Source organism: Tachypleus tridentatus, chromosome 10, assembly GCF_004210375.1.
Source record: "Tachypleus tridentatus isolate NWPU-2018 chromosome 10, ASM421037v1, whole genome shotgun sequence".
Taxonomy (NCBI): Eukaryota; Metazoa; Arthropoda; class Merostomata; order Xiphosura; family Limulidae; genus Tachypleus; species Tachypleus tridentatus.
The window spans coordinates 135034023-135053767 of record NC_134834.1 but is presented as its reverse complement, the minus strand read 5'-3'; the positions used below and the strand labels follow the sequence as shown (position 1 = coordinate 135053767).

General features: G+C 34.5%; 1 protein-coding gene across 4 annotated transcripts in view; it reads right to left on the bottom strand.

Annotated features, from left to right (window-relative positions):
• TfIIS (RNA polymerase II elongation factor) overlaps positions 1-19745 on the bottom strand; it is a 63297-nt gene that overhangs the window by 35748 nt on the left and 7804 nt on the right. Inside the window, exon 1 of one of the 4 annotated variants that reach the window (XM_076463873.1) lies at positions 7960-7983. The exons of 1 other annotated variant lie outside the window; for it this stretch is intronic. In XM_076463873.1, coding sequence (XP_076319988.1) covers positions 7960-7968 — 9 coding nt within the window. In that variant the 5' untranslated portion in view covers positions 7969-7983. Of the gene's footprint in view, positions 1-7276; positions 7574-7959; positions 7984-19745 lie in introns of those variants that run through there. 2 more of the 4 variants (XM_076463871.1, XM_076463874.1) reach the window with 2 other exon arrangements.

Genomic DNA, 19745 nt, shown 5'->3' with positions numbered 1-19745 from the left:
ATCATAGGTCTCTCCAGGAGACAGGTAGAGAGAATAAACATAGACAGTTCGATGTAACACGGATGGTTACAGCCACCAAGGATGTGTTGAGTGGCAAAGACAGGGTAGGAACATGCTGACTGACCAGCAGTGCCACCCCTAAATCACACAACCTATCATTTCTGTACAAAGAAAACTGCCAAAGGGTGACTGTATCGGCAGGTTGACATCATCTAAATTAGAACAGAAAACTTGACAGTTCCCTATTAATGTGGTCATTTTTATTTATGTGAAGTAGAATTGGGCAGAGAGCCCTTCTGTTTTTGACCATGTCTCTTCTCTTTATTAGAAGGAGGTCTATTGACTTCCATGGATCCTGCCCTGAGCAGGTCTCCATCATTAGAAGATTCCAGCAACTGAAGGCATGAATGAATAATCATTCTGCATCTCAGGGCCAGAGAAGAGGGATCCAAGGAAATGCCTGAACCCAGAAGCAAAGAAAGTAGCTTCCGGGATCTGCTGGAAAGAATGGAAAGGACAGAGATGGATGTTGACTTATCAACTTGCTTAACCATGGAGTGCAAAAGACTTCTTGTGGTTTGAAAAATATTATTTCGGAAACATGGAGAGATTTGTCTACATTTCCACTATAGCAATGGAATGGAGTGCAGCAGCATTATATGTCTGAGATGGAGTGGTGGACAGTGACTTTTAAGCCTTAGGGTAAAATATGCTGTGAACCATTTTCATATTATGCCTCTTTCTTCTACACACCTAGGGCATGAATAAAAGTAAAATGGATGAGAGCCACCACAATGAGCACACGTGAAGGAACTACAACATGATTTTTTGAGTTACCAAACTGCTTACAATGGAAACATCTGAGAAGGATTGGAATACATGGCTGTACTTTACAATTTAAAATAACCTGCCTTGATGGTGGTAGGTTGACATGATGATGTGAATGTCAAAAGTAGGACATTGGTCGGTATCATAATTCCATCTTTGCAAATAGAGATACGAGTCACTGCAGAAACTCCTTGGATAGAAAAACCAGTAAGGATCTCTGACTTTGGAATGTTCTTCAAATCTCTCTCAACAATAACTCCTCACAATGAATTCAAAGGAGCATGGAGAGTAGCCTCAATGGGTATAACCCCAATGGCAAGAGGAGTTCACTAGGTTTTGAAGTGAATGTTTCCACCAAGATATTGCCAAAACATAGGTTTCTGACCAATTTTGGAGAGGCAGCAAGCCCCTCTAGTTCCTTCTTAATAAAAAAGGGAGACATTTTCCCTCAAGATTTGTCTGATAATGAATGTACATTAGAAAATGAGGTACAGGTGTTGAAGAAGTTGAAGATTGCTATTCAGGATCCTCAAGAAGCGGTCATTTATCTATGGTCTATTTTTTCACTATTTTTATTTGGGGAATCCATAATAAAGACTAAATATTTCAGTGCCCACTGACCCCACCCACCATGCAATCCTACTAGAAGATGCACTACAATGCCAAATAAGAACACTGCAGTAACACTGGAGTTTCGTGAGCACTATACCCAAACATCAGCATCAGACACAATGTCCACAACACCAAGTGAAAACATCCAACATTGGTACTTGATTGATCCTAGCCAAAGTAACTCTAGAGGGGGCCACTCCAATGCTGCTTGTCTACAGGAATTCAAGGCCAAAGTGGTGCGTTAGGGTTGGACTCCTCAATTACCAGGATCCTCTCCTCCCCTTCAAGGGCCACCACACACAGAAAATACATGGGTGGATGTTTAGATCCCAAAAGAGGTAAACAGGAATCCACACCAATGGGAGCAAAAAATAGACAAATTCCCTTAACCTCTCAAAAATTTCCTGGTTATAGGTAATATATAATTAAACATGAGTGAATTATTAACAAACTATGAAAGACAGGACGTGACAAGTAGGTGTTTTGCACTCATTAGTTGTAGTTGCTAACTAATGTTATAAGCCTCATTCAAATTTACATGTAAAAGTTGAAAAAAAAAAGTTCTACAAACTACATATGCATTTGAAATACCAAAAAAGTACAAACTATTAGGTAAATAATATGATGAATTCACTAAAGATTATGATATTTCAGCAATTAGAAAAGATGGGGGGGTCTTATTTTATAACTTGCCAGTATCAGAAATTTGAGTTTCTACTTCATAATAAACCATAAACATTGTATTGTGGGCATAATAAAATGTAATCTGACAAACCTCAGAAGATGATACTTCATGTGGCATGCAAAAATCAAAGTTTAAACTGAAAAAAAAAAGCTAAATAAAGAAACTAATGTATAATACTAAAATTTGAATTATAGTCTACACTTTGATGTCAAACTTATTACCATGCATTCATAAAAATAGGAGTTAAATACCACTTTGAATACAAGTATAAACATGATTACATGCCCTCTTACTTTATCTAAAAATGTCTCAAATAGGTTAAGTGTCATTGCACTATATAGCAATTAATACATTAGAGGTTGAAATTCCAATGATAATATAACTGGTAGCTATTATAATAGTAAGAATGAAGTATGCACACCTAGATTTAATAGCAATAAATCTATATCTAGTGACAGTGGCAAAGTGAAACCAAACTTCCCATCATATCCTGAAGAATTGAAGAGCTCTTGGATACTTAATGAATAAATATTTAATACACAAGCCTTCAAACATGTGGTCAGCTATCAGTCAGTTACCTCTTTCTTTCTTTGTGAACCTGAAGATCACCCAAGATGGTTGAAGAGTTGTTCGTTCCTCTACATAGAGCTTTCTCTACCCATACCAGCTATTTTTACATATATAAATACATGAGCCTAATTGTGAAAGGTTTAAACCAGCTTGTTACAGAAATGATGTTTCTATGATGTTACTGCAAATAAGACCAGATTTGATCAGGGTGATACAGTATGGCTGAGTAACTCCCATAGTACGGAAAGGTGAACTCCAATGTTAAGTACTGGAAGGGACTACATGTTATACTAGAAAGAACCAAAGATGTAGATTAAAGGATTCAGAAAAACAGGCAGTCCAAGCCAAAGGTCATTCAATAGAATTACCCTTGGAAAAATAATGGTAAAAGAATGGCTGACTGAGTAATGTCAAAGGAAAATAAGTCAATGTGGAAATTAAACCTGAGGAGAAGGCCACATTTCTTGTCAAGACCACTTCCACAAGATCATCAAGGACTGAGCTGCTATTGTATTCCTTCAATCACTAATCTACAAAGAACACCCTAGAGTGACAGGACAATCAGTAATAACAAGGGGCAGAAAGTCAAACACACAAGACACTGTCAGAGAAATAATGACAACCTTTGTGAATGGACACTTCAGTGTAGTGTTATGTTTTTCTATTAACATTGTTAGAATGAGGGCAGTGCTATAAGTTGTATTTTAAATGTTTTAACTTCAGTACTTAAAATGTTCTAGACAATATCACAAAACAAGTAACATAGATAATTATCTAGAAACGAGGCATCAGGTACAAATGTTAGTGGGACAGTCAATTAAATGCTAACAGTGAATCAGTCAATTTTGTAAAAAGCTAATAAAGTATTTGAGAATCAGTATTAATTGTTACATATTCAGATATTCTATTCATTAGCCATGAAAATTTACAAGTTAGTCTTAGCATAATCAGTGAGGTATTTCCAGTTGAATGTCATTTGTAAAGATAGCCCTACAAATTACAACAGCATAGAAGTAAAAGCAGCTTGTAGAAAAGGTAAGAAATAAACATGTTATCAAAAATCAGACTGGACCTCAATTTTGCCACTTGATGTAATTTTAAAACATACATTTTAAGCTCAATTTTATCAAATTATATTTCGACAATTTCAACCCAAAAATATTTTAGAATTGATATTTTGTCATTGTCTAAAATTTACTTAGTATAACTTATGAAGGAAAAAGTTAATTTCATTTTTGTACACATCAAAAGAGTTTTGCCTTTAAAATAATTAAGTTGTCTATTTTTCAGAGAAGAGAGAACTATTGACAACCTGTAAAAGGGAGGATGTAACAGGTGGGCATGACAAAAAACATCCAATTCTCTAAATTTTATGGCTCTGTAAAAAAAAAAAAAAAGATTGAAGGCTGTAAAAAGTTATGCTCTATTTAAAAAATATAAATACTATAATAATGTTAAAATTTGTATTTCTCAAAGGAGCAGTAAATAAACTAGAAAAGGGGGAAGACAAAGTGCAAATATTGAAATTCTTATATTAACGAATGAGAATTTTTTTAAAATGTTTCTTTATCAAATTAAGAACTTAAAGCTTGTATATACATTAAAATTTGGTTTATTAACTATATTTTGATGCCAATTTTATTTGTATATAATGATAATAAAGTACAGTGGAACCCCTCTAAAGCAGCCACCTTCGGAACCGAGACAAACTGGCCTGATTAGAGGGGTTCCACTGTACTTTCTTAGGGATTATGTAAACAAAAAAGGGACTGTGATTGAATGACTGCTTTCAAGGGTTGACCGAATCTGAGGGGTGGCAACTTAGAGGGGTTTCACTGTAGTTCGATTAAATTTTGAATGTACATTTATGAAAGGTTTTGACATGCACTCTTTGATCTACTTACCGCAGAAGGGTAAAATATATCAATTAAGGCCCAATGTGTCATAACTAATTTGACTGCATTATTACTGATGCATACATTGTATTGGGTGTGTAATGAATGGAATTTTTTGGTGACGTGTATAATTCTGAACCAAGGTAATTTTTTACAATGAAGCTAATGCTAAATATTATTATTGATGAAGTAACTGTTTTTGACATAAGGTAAACAAATATGTCAAACATTATACAAAAGGCATATGATACTTTCACTGCCTTTAGTGTCAAATACTACAAATAATAACAGTAAATGTTAAAGAAGCAAAAGCAACTATTTGTTTCAACTCTGGTAAGTCAAATTTAGTAGTATAATAATGTAGTTATTATACATTTTATTTGGATCATAAACATACTGAAAGTAAACAAAATTTAGTTCATGCCACTAGGCTAAACACATCCTATCTATGCTATAGTATGTGTATGGCATACAGAAAATAATACACGTTTTTTGTTCTAAAAGAATAATATAAGCCCACAGCAGTGTTAACAAAACATGATTATAATTTGAATGAAAGATAAAAATTAATAGCAGTATGAATGAATACAATGTCTGTGTCAATGCATTACACAAATCACAATTTTAATGAATTTGTTATATTTTTATTTTTAAAAAATTGTATAAATTTCTAGTTTTTAGCAAATTTACAAATGACAGCTTAGCTCTTGAGTGGTACATGATTGCACAACCACCAAGAACTCAACAAAATCCAAGCATTAATTAAAGTGTATCATCTGGTCCTCCAAGTTTTGGAAAAGTTTTAAGTTGTTTGCTGAACCTTTTCAAACATTCTGCAACTCTACTTTATTGTTCTCTAAGTAATTACAGCAGTAAAAGGATCTTTTAACCTCTGAAGAAAAAGATTATATAGTTTTAAAAAATAACATTCCAACTCACAAACAAAAAAAGGCATTGCAGACTTTGAAATTTATCATGTAACATTTGTGTTTCACAAACAGAATACAACCTGAATCAAGTAAAGTGACATACAAAACTTGCCTTGCTGACATCTTATTTACTTTTGTAAAAGACTAGAATAAATAAAATAAAAATATACATAAAAACAAAAAATGTAACACTTCTATGTTAAGGTTTTTTGCTCTTTAAAGTCACAGTATCATCAGTTTTAACTTTTTTTTTTATAACTAAGTTGTTTGTTTGAAACATAATTCATGTAACTTTTAAACATGCATTTTATTTTTTATAACACACACAAAAACAAATCCTTTACTAAAAAAATAATATCAAAAAGAACTGTAAGTTATCAGACTTTCTAAATAAGCTAAAGATAGTTTAAAAACCTCTTTGCATTGCTGAGAAAAGAAAAACCCTCATGCACAATGAAAGAACCCTACTGACTATGGATTTATGAGTGGGTATTAAAAGGAATTATGAAAGCTCTGTAGAGAATTTAGTCCTTCTATTAGTTATAAACATGTTTGTCAGCAATGTCCAGATGATTATATACAGTAGAACTACAACATGAAGGGTATCTTTCCCAACTGCAAAGAAGCAAGACTAACTCATGTACAGTTTCCAAATCAACTCTTACCAACCCCTTTTACAAATATGGGTAACATTTGGTACCCTCAAACCTTCAAGCACCTACCACTCTCTACACCAAGCTACCAAACACAAGGCTTACACATTTGATCTTTATCCTCTGGGTATGGCAGATATAATGTGGTCAATATAATACTACATATTTGTCTTTGCTTTCACTCACAAGTTGTAAATTACTAATACAGTTTTCCCTCATTTACATTGTGACTACTTGACCAGCTCCAGGAGTGCGAGAACTAACTTGCTGGTTCACCAGTTCTTCTTGATATTGTAAAATTAATTCTGGTAAAAGAAAATATTAGATACCTACATTTGAAATTAATAACTAGCACTGCATATTTACCCTTATCTTATTTTTATTTGTAAATGACTTAAGTGAAACGATAATTTATAAATACACCTCACTTCACTTACGTTCACACCATAACATTTGTTGGTCATGTAACTTATGGTATACATTCCCTAGAATACTAGTAGTACAATGTCTGTTGTATCAGCTGCTTGATAAGTCCTGGTAATAGTTGTACTGTGGAAAGATTTTACTTTTGGCGCTGTATACCTCATATATAAAACATATTCTTTGCTCTCACCAACAATTTATTAAAAGTAGTGAAGTATATATCCAAAAACGACTCGTTTGGGTTGAGAAAATATTTTACGTAGAAGAGCGAACAACGTTTCGACCTTCTTCGGTCATCGTCAGGTTCGCTCTTCTACGTAAAATATTTTCTCAACCCAAACGAGTCGTTTTTGCATATCTTTACAAGTGGGTTTTCTCGACATCATTGAGTAGTGAAAATGATATGTAAATTTGAATTATAAGATTTAGCAGCGTCACTAAGAGAAGCAGTCGCGCAGTATCTATTTTATTCACATTGTTATTCAACTTTCTAAACTAGTTTGATTTGTCTAGGGTTAGCTATCTTCTACAAAGGTATCCAGAAGACTGTGAAGTTCAATACAGAATAAAAGAGTATGCTCTAAAAAAAAAAAAAAAACGTACGCTACGCTTCGCAAGAATAAAACAAGTCCATTAGAAACAAAACATATTGAAAAAAATAACAATTATGTATCAACGTACCTGAGCACCACTAGCCACCATTTTGTCAAGTTTTTTTGCAATTTTTAAAACTTCGTCCTCACAACCCATTGTTATTTTCTACATATAGTAAAATCCGTTATATGTATATATATTCTATATTTCTTTTCAAATCTAACAAACGATCCAACAACTATTAAGCAAGAACTTTCTAAATGGATGTCACAATAATACACTCAAAACACATTCTACACATCTCCGTTCCAGCGAACTGTATTATAAAAAATACAGTTGCTACCTAATATTAATCTTTATGTGCACATTTGCCCCCTAGTTGCTATTGTAGTTTCTAAAACCGCGAAAGTTATGACACGAGAGAACCTTATTGGGTGATTTTACTTTTCCCGCTACAGTATTAATAATTAAACAAGATATATTACCAAGATTTATAAATCATATATTAATACTATATATTATCCACTTAACAGTTTCACTTTATTAATTAAGAATGAAGAACGAAAAATTACATTCTAAACAACAGCAGTTTTTATATCTACGACATCAAATTTGGATAATCTATAAACTGAAATTTGTTCATAAAACATGCAAAGGAGTTGTGCTCCAATATTGTAATTTCAATAAAGTCAAAAATGGTTTCCATATTTTTTTTAAATTTGTAATAAGCTTCTGTTAATATCATAATTTTAAATTACTTGAAATAATACCTCCTTCATTTGACAGTCCTTTAGTTCTGAAGAAAAATAAATATTTTTCACACTGTATATTTTGTCATCGTAATTCTTACGTCAGTGGGTCTCCCAGTGACACAGCAGAAAGTTGGAAGGATTTATAACTCTTAAACATTCAGTTTCGGCACAATGTGGATAGCCCATTGAGCACTTTTATGCTTAACAACAAATTCAAAATTTACGTTAGTGACTACTTAACTTACTTGCTGAATAACTGCATACACGGAATAGTGTTGCTTCATTTTAATTACAGTGTATAAGTGCGTTTTTTAAATAAAAAAGTAAGGAAAGGTGTCTTTTAGAGGCCCGTATCATAATGTTTGAAGGGGAGTTTTAATTTCTGAGATCAAAACAAAAACTACTACATATTGAACGAAGCGCAATCAGCGTACAAAGTATACTAATAGTATGGGGTCTCGGGATATATCCCCCAGAAAATTTGTAGAAAAATAAAGTGCTATGAGATTTAATCTGAAAGGAATTTTGCATGAAATATCGCTTAAACAATGGCATGACTATTCACATAGAGCCCACATACTTCGAATGAAAAGTCAACAAATATTTACATATATGTTTGCCTTGTTTCAATACATTATTTTAAAACATTGTTTGAAATTTACTCTAAAGAATTCGGCTTACGAAACCCGCCATCAGAAGCTATTACAATGTGACAATTTCAAATAAAAAATTGTAACTATTCACTGGATGATTTGTTTGAAGTTAACTAGAAAACTACACCATAGCCTATTTGTATTCTGTCCGCCATTGATACTGAAACCCGGTCTGTAGCATTCCAAATTCACAGAATGCTGCTGTGCAACTTAGGGTGGGGGTCACCAGATTAATGTAGATTACGTATAAATTGTTAAATAACATAAGCGTAAATGTTATACATCACAAAATAGGGGACTCGGCCAAACCTCTGCCTTACAAATATTTTCAGTTTTACCTTTGGTAGAAAAAATAACAAATCTGTAATATATATATATATTATTTAAGCTTTTCTGTAGCGTGTTATAAGAAAAAAACTGAAATAAAATTTAAACAACCACATTATTTTAACGTAATTTATTTTTAACTGTATTTTAGAACATTTCCAAAACAAGATTTATTCTATTCCCAAAAAGCAGTTATTTGATATTAAAATATAAGCTTAAAACTAATTAGAGACTATAAAACAAAATAACAAGATAGCTCAAAATATTTATTTAGCAAAGTTGATATTAGGAATCACTTGGTCCCGACCATGATTTTTCAAACTATGTTCCGCAAAGCCCTAGAGCTCCGCCATAGTTATCTGTCGCTCCGCGAGGAAATCTTAGAATGTTAATATTTTTCCGAAAACTATAAAATTGAATCAGAATACGTTCTAGAAAAAAGTAAAATATATCTTTAATATAACACGTTTATCGCGTATTGGGCCTTTTAGTATTTTATGCTGCCTAACGCCAGACGATTTTATTTACCTTAGGATAAATTCTCGCGATGAAAGTTTTAATACAATCTCAATTAACTTCGACAGTGACACCAATAGTTGCTAGTAGATATGGCATCATATCAAGACCGCATGCTTCATTGAAGATGCCATATAGCCTAGTAATTTTCGTATGAAACATCGGTCAACCCTGGGTATGCGAGGCCAGCTGTCTTTTAAAAGCCAGAAATGGATTAACGGATAAATCTCGAACGAAATGAAACATGACGTCTAGCTGAAACTTGTCCAAATTTGAAACATTGTGATGCAATTAGATGCAGTATCAATTGTTTCAATTTCAAAGTATATTTACATGAAGTATAATTATATTAATAACAATTATAGTTGGTAATTGTTAGATTAGATTAAATTCGTTGTAGTTTAATCAGACACACTTGTTTCCAATCAGCTCTATGACGTCCTACGCCCACATGACGTCTTGTTTCATTTTCTCTCATTTCGTTCGAGATTTAGACGCACGTCAGATCTAGCTTAAAATTTACGTTAACAAACAAACAAAAAAATTGTAAAAATAATAGGTTACCACTTTCCTTTTGAAAAATACATTATTCTGTCAGCCTAGCCTTTTTTCCACAAATCTTTAGTTGTGACTTCGTTATGGCAACATTTGTTTGGTTTCTTTGTTTTGAATTTCTCGCAAAGCTACACGAGGGATATCTGCGCTGACCGTCCCTAATTTAGCAGTGTAAGACTAGAAGAAGGGTAGCTAGTCATCACTACCAACCGCCAACTCTTGGGCTACTCTTTTACCAACGAATAGGGGATTGACCCGCGACCCTCGGCTTACAAGTCGAGTGCCTTAACCACTTGGCCTTGCCAGGCCATTGGCAACACTGATCTTAGGTCAGCATGCCACTGTATTATGATAAAACTCAAGTGCTTGAACGAGTTTTTATTAAGAAGCTATTTTGTGTCCATGAAAAGTGCCAAAGATATAAGTTGTCACCTTTATAAAGAATAAGTGGCTTAATATCAGTAATAAATCTGATACGAGTAAAAATCTTCCTAGATCTAGGCCTAATACGAATTCATTGGCGTTATCGACGTGTGCAAGCACTTCAACGCAGGATGATGCAAGAAATATCGAAACAAGAAAGAAAATAAAAGTATGATGAAAGTTTTACTGAATATTGTTTTACATGGATAGATAATAAAGATGGACCTAGTGGGCTGTGGGTTGAATGTGTAACAATGTTGAGTAACAATAGTTTGCATCTAGCAAAGTTAAAACAGCATCTCGAAACCAAACACTCCCAATTAAAAAATTCAACTTCCGAGTATTTCAAAAGAAAGTGTTTGCAATTAAGTGCAAGGAAAGCTGCGTTTCGTTCATTCGTTCATCAGGACAACAAAGGTGCTCTTGTTGCTTCATTTCACGTTACCGTAATGGAAAAGCAGGTGAAGCTCATACAATTGCCGAAAATTTGATAAAACCATGCGCAAAACATTTGGTAGAGTTCACGACTGATGAGAAATTACTTTAAAAGATAAATTCTGTTCTCCTTTCTGAGAACTCGGTTTTTTGAAGAATTAAGGATATGTCAGGAAATTGCTTAATGGAGTAAATAAGACGAGTCCAACTTTTTTCGTTTCATATGGATGAATCTACAGATGGTGCAGGTTATGAGATGTTGTTTGTGTTTGTTCGCTATATTCACGAAGTTAGTTTTTGAAGAAGACATGCTAATTTTCAAACCTTTGCCTATTCAAACAACAGGTGAAGAAATATTTAAGCTGATCGATTTATTTATGAAAGAACAAGAGAGCCAATAGCAGCTTTGCTCACATATTCGCATTGATGGGGCTGAAACTATGATTAAAAAATTTTCAGGCGCAGTGGCACGCATAAAAAAGAAAAAACGGAAATTGAGAGTATCCACTGCTGTCTTCATCGTCACGTACTTGCAATGAAACGAATGCCAGAAGACTTAAAAGTGGTATTGAGAAGACCACTCAATGCGAGGATCTTCAGTTTACTCTGTGAAGATATGGTAGGTTTGCATAAAAATTTTCTGCTTCATACTAAAGACCGATGGCTTTCTCGGGAAAAAGTGCTTGCTCGGTTTTACGAACTGCGTGAGGAGTTAGATTTTTTTGTATCTGAATACCATTTTGAGCTTGCATACAAATTAAAGGACAAATGCTGGAAACAGAAAGTGGCTTACCTTATCTCAATGAAGTGAATACTGCAATGCACGGTACCAGCGTAACGTATTTCAAAGTTCAGAGTAAAGTGGAAGCGCTTCAACGAAAGCTAAAACTTTGGGATGAATGCATACTTATGGAAGAACTTGATTGCTTCGAAAATCGAGTGTGTTTTTTTTACTTATGAATAACATTTGCTTAAGTGAAGATGCAAAAGTTTTAGTCTTGCAGCATACATCTGATTTACGAGGTTTGTTCAAAAAATACGCGGACTGACGTCATAAAACAAAATGTACTTTATTTAGAAGTTACAGGTCTGGGACCCCTTCAAAGTTCTCTCCTCCCCAACGCACACACTTATCCCAACGGTGTTTCCACTTGTTGAAACAGTCCTGGTACGCTTCTTTTGTAATGCCCTCCAGCTCCTTCGTCGCATTTGCCTTAATCTCGAGAATCGTTTCAAATCTTCTTCCTTTCAAGGGTCTTTTGAGTTTGGGGAACAAGACAAAATCGCAAGGAGCAAGGTCAGGTGAGTAGGGGGGAAGAACAGTGATCGAGTGTTTGGCCAAAAACTCACGAGTTCTGAGGGCTGAATTTCGCAGTAACGCGGTGCATCTTCAATTTTTCGGTCAAAATCTCGTAACAAGGTCCAACTGATATCCCACACTATTCAACAAGCTCCCTGACAGTCAGACGTCGATTTGCCCGCACCAGGGTGTTGATTTTGTCGACGTGTGGGTCGTCAATTGACGTGGAAAGACGTCCAGGACGCTCATCATCTTCAATGGACTGTCGACCATCCTTAAAACGTTCATGCCACTTGAAACATGCCGTACGATTCATAGCAACATCATCGTAAGCCGTGTTAAGCATAGCAAAAGTTTCAGTCGCAGATTTTCCAAGTTTAACACAAAATTTCACAGCAAGTCGTTGCTCCTTCGGTCATTCATTATGAAATCCGCCAAACGAAAAAATCGCACTTCACTTAAAACCGCGTAGCTAATACACAAATGAAGATATTTGCAATCGGGAAATGGCGTCGTAATCAGCTGATCTGTGCAAACCCAGCGACACCAAGCGGATTCCCCTGAAACCAACTGGAGCCGCGCAATTCAAACAGTCCACGTATTTTTTGAACAGCCCTCGTATGTACAACTTTTGGGGAGTACTTTCCTCCTCCTGTAGAAAAATTACTATGAATTCAAAATCACTTTGTTGACTCTGCAAATAACTCCAAATATTGAACTACTTTATGAATAAAAGCAAGCCCATCCTAGCCACTAATAAATACATAAGTACACTGTATTTTTACTCATATAAATTTTGCAAGCAGGAATTGTTGAATAAGTAGAAGTAAAAAAAGTTTCTTTAAATATTGATATTTTTAATAAATTTATATTCTAAAAGCTTGAAGTAAACTTTATCTGTGCTAATGACCGATTGTTCTATTTTTAGTGTATTTTGTTTATTAAGGCTCCGGAATGTTTTTCTTTCTGATGTGAAGCTCCACAGATCTAAAAAGTTTGGGAGCCCCTGGTCTAGACCGTACACGTTTTTAATGAAAGGAAACATTTTATTACCTTATTCTTTAAAGCGTATGAACACAACAATTAGACCCGTGAACTAAACAGTGGCGCATATCGTGCTACTGATAAAGAAAGTCACACATGTATATATAATTTTTATGGCGTCAATCCTTAGTCCATGTTTCGATTTGACAGGATATTCTTTCATTTTCATATCTCTTAGCTGATGAAAATGATAAAATGTTTATTAAAGTTTATATTTGGATTTTTCTGATGTTTTTGTCGTTGGTTTTTAACCAAGAATGCAAATTTTCATTGAATGGAAACTAAGGCAGTTCTGAAAGTACTAGTTTTGCTTAGAGTTCAGTTACAATTTCCAAGGTTTGATATTACTCTCAAAGTGTTTTCATCTCACATCCTCTATCTGTCAAATCCAGCCAAAAATGGGGAAAATAAATTTCAATATATTTCTCTACCCATGTAACAACTAAATCAGTAAAGCCAAGAAAGCCAGCTTTGAGAAACTTACCTAACTGTTAATATAGATGTGTACTGGAAGTAGACTTATGATGTATGTGGAAGCTCCTAGAAGTAGGCTTAAGACTCTAGAAGTCTTCCATTTTCTGTAGCAGCTTCGTGCTTCTATCAATTTAATACCCTTATTGTTGTCGCATTGGGATTACTGTGGATCATCTTTGAAGATTTTAGAGTGCATCTCTAGTGATATAAAGTGTTAAAGTCCTGGTAAATTATTCTTAGGTATGGAGTATATTGTGTTATTGACAAAGAAGGTCGTATATATAATTTTTATGGCATCATTCCTTAGTGCATGTTTCTATTGGACAGAATATCCTTTCTTCTTTATATCTTTTAGCTGATTAAAATGATGAAATGTTGATTATAGTGTAAGGCACAAAGTCGTTCAAAGTAGTGGTGGCAGCAGGAATATGAGGTCTAATTTTTGATAAAACTGCATAACGTGTAATGTGCTTTGTAGTAACCAGCATTTGGTTGATGATTAATTCTGGAAGCAATGCGTCTTCTTCTGCGGTGTTTTTAGATAAAATGATTTCCCGAAAGAGTAAATTAAGTTGGTCTGTTACATAAAAATAGAAAGATTAACAAGATAAACTGTGAAGTAATACTGACTTCCATTCAAACTAACAAGGCCTGAGCTACAAAAATAAGGGACTGGACCCAGTGATACACAACAAAAACCATCTTTATGAATGCCAAAACGGCAGCGTGTGTAATCTTCGACTCGTAATCTGAGGGTCGCCGGTTCGAATCCACGTCGCATCAAACATGCTCGCCCTTTCAGCCGTGGGGGCGTTATAATGTGACGGTCAATACTACTATTCGTTAGTAAAAGAGTAGCCCAAGAGTTGGCGGAGGGTGGTAATGACTAGCTGCCTTTCCTCTAGTCTTACACTGCTAAATTAGGGATGAATAGCTTTGAGTAAAATTCAAAAAACAACAAAGCAAAAGAACAACTTTTTTTGTTTCAGTCCTGATTGGATTTCTTTTCTTGAAAAATTTGAATTGACAGCATCTGTCGTTCCACTAGATGCATAAAGAAACGTCCAGATCCAGAACTTGATACTGCAGTTTCCTGAACACACAGGGAAGCGAAGAGCTTTCGGCATTGTAGGCTAATATTGTGTTCAGTAAGCTAAAGAATTTTTATTAGATCGGACCAGAGGTGAAAATAAATCTTTAAACGAAAGGCATGAATCTGTAAAGGAAAAAGTTTATTTCCATGAGAAAAGTTTGTTATTTCCAAAGATTCCATGAATAAGAAATAAACTTTATTTCGAATTTAGAAATACTACATAATTTACTATTGTACTTCAAATAACGAGTTACACTGCTTTCTTCAAAACGTCGTATTCCAGCAGGTAATGTTAACTATTTGTGTTTACCCTGGTCTGTAACAGCTAAATCAAGGACGGGTAGCAGAGACAGCTTTCGAGAACAGCTTTAGAAAAAATTAGGAACAAAAACATATCCTCATGAACCTCCACAAGATGTACAATGAAGTCTCATCAGAAGATGACGTGTAGATGTACTACTTTATAAATTAGCGTGACGAGTGTAGACGTCAAGAGCGCTTATAAATGAAAAAGAAAAGCAAGTGTTTTCAATGAATCCAGCATTGTGGAAAAGAATAACGAAAAGTAAACTTCCACGAACATTGTTAAAATTTTTCTCTCGATATTATTGTCGTGAAACTACATTTGTAAATATTGATAGAATTTTATGCTCAACTAAAAACAAGATTAATCACGTGACATTTAGTTTAGTGTTTTAATTAAGCGTGTAAATACACATACCTAATAATATCAATGAGCGTGTTAGTAGACGTACGTCAAACAGGTACGCTGCACAGAAAGTTCGTGTAGACTGCAAAGACTCCAACGTACGAGTACGTTTTAACAACGAATTAGACGTTTGTTCGTTGTTATTTATTTAGTGTTATAGCTATACTACATTTGTGCTTATAGTGTGTGTCTCTAAACTTGTGACAACTAAGATACAACTTTCAGTTTCCTGAATTCTGTTTCTATCGCATACTTTCACTCATTTCTGGTGTATTCTAGGCCGCTAAAATCAAAATATCTGAATCTTTTCGAAGTGTTTACAGTTTATTCATAACTCTTTATTAAAAACACTGTGCATCTTAAGCCTACAATAAATCTGCCCAGTAAAAGAAACAGGTTGGTTCATAATATAAGAAACAGCAAGTACTAATTGGTAAACTAGATTTTTTTTCTTTATATTATGGGTATACATAAAATCAAATTATGAGATCACTGAAAACTGACGAGTAGGGATTTGAAGTATTGGGTTTATGCGTGTGGGAGGGGAGTATTACCTGGATTTTCTCCAGTTATTGTCTTTAATATAGTCATTTTCTTTAGAACAAACGAACATTTTCTCTTGCTAATAGCCATGATTCTGGAATCATCGTCACTTCTAGTAGGTGAACTCCTGTAATGTTTCCACATGTTACATCCACCATAAAAGTGAGAGTAACTTTTACTTGTTCTCTTTAAACTTTTAACAAAACATTACTTAGTATTAAAAATAATCCACAATAAAACTTTTCAGTAAAAATATTATAAAATTAAAATTGTATTCATGTGAATGTAAGCGACGGTTTTACGTATGATGACGGTTTATTCAACTTTTTGTTGATTATAAATTACGAGTGAATTAGCTTACGTATCAGCTGGCGAATCATATTTCAATTAACGTACCTGCCATTATATATAAATGTTAAACCTATCACTATCTCATATAACAGTGCTATATTATATACCTAATCCCTTGGAAACTTTCAACAATTAGAAGAATGTGTATACAAAATAATAACATTGCACTCACTCCAGAGCTCATCAATAAAATGCATTAAAAGATACAATATGTCTAATACTAATATATTGTACCAAAGTACAAGAATATTTAACAAGAATAAATAACATAATTATTAAAAGCCAAAATTTATCTAGTGTAGAAGTTGCTGATATTGTATTTTGAAATTAATTATTCGATCTAGCAGATACCTTACTAGATATCAAGTCAAAGCTAGTTTTGACACTGTTTAATCTTGTACTAATCAGCATTTTTTATTTACTTTTAGGGGAAAGTAAAATTTACCTAAATAGTTAATAATTAATTGCTTTGAAATCATAGGTAGATTAAATGTTTTGCATCATAACTGAAACGATTTTATCTTAACATTTTTAAATTTCACTTTATTAGTTTTACCCTTTGTCCTTAAAAAAGGGAGATTCTGAAAATAAAATTTGTATAATAGCTATGATGGTCCTAGCGCGGATAGCCTCTTGTTGATTAATTTATGTTTTAGCATATTTTTCATTCGAAGCCACATACGGGGTACCTGCGCATGGCCGTTCCAGATTTTGAACTGATAACTAGATGGATGTTAGTAACTGATTAGTTATTAAATAATATCTACCACCAACTCTTGGATTATCCTTTAAGGATTAGTTAGGTAGTGAAAAAACAGGAAAAATGCCGCAATGCGTTCTTAATCATATTTTTGCCAAAAATAGTTGAACAACACTCAATATAATCGTTACGAATTATTTGCCAGAAACATTAACTTCTCAGTTTGATAAATCCTGATCTATAGAAAATGATAGAGTATTAGGAAAAAACAGGAGTTTTACCATTCGTAACTGTCGAATCAGTAACAATAATAAGATAATTTGATGTAAGAAGGATTTTAATTAGCTAACGCGATTTAAATCTTCAAGCATTTTGTTCTGTATATGCATGATATTTTTTTCAAGCTATTTCGTATTCGTATCAAACTTCACTAACATTGTTGAACAAAGCAAGTTAAATATTATTGGATGAAATTTAGTTCGGTATATGAAACGCATTAACAATGAAAAATCACTACATGGATTTCACCATTCATGCACAGTTACGACAAAAAGTGTTCGTACCCCTGCGTCTTGAGTAGTTTTTTGCTCATAACTTAAAAATGTCACGATTACGCTAACAGACGTAAAATATATTATAAATATGATATTAACACACATCTACATATATTTTTATGTAAATTAAACGACAAATAAACTGTTTATAAACAAATAACCAAAAATAGTAGGAGCAGAAAGTGTTCGTACAGTTCAGAACGTGTGAAAAAACTGATATTCCCGTAAAAAAAATTCTTTAGTTTGGCGAATAAACCACATTATACCATTCCAGGACTAAACACTGGGTTCATAATTATTGGAATCTATCCAGCAAAAAATTTACTTCCGGCAATTTAGCGTCGTCTCCGTCATTATTTGTTCGTTTGTTTTGGAATTTCGCACAAAGCTACTCGAGGGCTATCTGTGCTAGCTGTCCCTAATTTAGCAGTGTAAGACTAAAGGGAAGGCAGCTAGTCATCACCACCCACCGCCAACTCTTGGGCTACTCTTTTACCAACGAATAATGGGATTGATCGTCACATTATAACGCTCCCACGACTGAAAGGGTGAGCATGTTTGGCTCGATGGGGATGCAAACCCGCGACTCTCAGATTACGACTCGCACGCCTCCGTCATTATCTGCTTGGTCATCATGGCGAACAGGAAACAACTGTCCAGTGATTTAAAAAAACAACAAATTATTGTAAAATACAAGTCTCGTGTGTCTCTTTCCAGTATTGCTACACAACTTAATGTGCCAAAATCTACTGTTCAAAGCATAATTGCCAAGTTTAAGCTTACAGCATCAACTGCTAATCTCCCTCGTTCTGGACGCCCCACCAAAATTCCAGAGAGAATCAAGAGGAAGGTTCTCAGAGAAGTTAGTAAGAACCCTCGTTTAACACATAATGACATACAAAAAACTGGTAAGGGAAACTAGAGTTGAAGTAAGCACCTCTATAGTTACGAACATGTTACGTTCTTCTGGGTTCAAAGCATGCCGTCTTCGTAGAACTCCATATTTAAAGCCTGTTCATTTAGAAGCACGATTGAGGTATGCACACAAGCATGTAGATAAACCCTTTACCTTCTGGAAGAGTATTCTATTGTCAGACGAGACTAAAATCGAGCTTTTCGGCCACAATATTTTCCGTAAGAAGGGGAAACGAAATATTCCAAAGAACACCGTCCCTACAGTTAAACACGGAGGTGGCTCGATCATGCTATGGGGTTCCTTCAGCTCTTCTGGTGTAGGCAGCCTTCACCGCGTCAACGAAATCATGAAAAAAGAAGAGTGCATTCATATATTAGGCATTTATATCAATAATGATGCTCGGAACTTGCGGCTTGGGCGTCGTTGGATCTTCCAGCATGACAATGACCCTAAACACACATCGAAATATGTGTAATCCTGGTTGCAGAGGGACCATATAAACGTTCTGGAGTGGCCATCGCAGTCACCCGATCTCAACCCAATTGAAAACGTTTGGAATGAGTTGAAGACCAAGGTTCATCAGCGTCATCCGAAAAAACTTTCAAGAGTTGGAGGCCTTCTGTAAAGAAGAATGAAAGAAAATACCAGTCGAGTACTGTCAAACGATCATGGAGGGCTGTGAGGAGAGATTCCGCAAAGTAATTAACCTGAAAGGCTACACAACTGACCATTAAAGTAGACGCACGAACACTTTCTGCTCCTTCTATATTTGGTTATTTGTTTATAAACAGTTTAATTGTCGTTCAATTTACATAAAAACATTATGTAGATGGTTCCTACTAACTGCTCTGAGAACCTTCCTCTTGATTCTCTCTGGAATTTTGGTGGGGCGTCCGGAACGATGGAGGTTAACAGTTGATCCTGTAAGCTTAAACTTAGCAATTATGCTTTGAACAGCAGATTTCGGCACATTAAATTGTGTAGCAATACCGGAAAGAGACACACGAGACTTGTATTTTACAATAATTTGATTTTTTTAAATAACTGGACAGTTGTTTCCTGTTCGCCATGATAACCAAGCAGATAATGACGGAGACGGCGCTAAATTGCCTGAAGTAAATTTTTTACTAGCTAAATTCCAATAATTATGAACCCGGTGTTTAGTTCTGGAATGGTATAATGCAGTTTATTCGCCAAACTAAAGAAAAGTT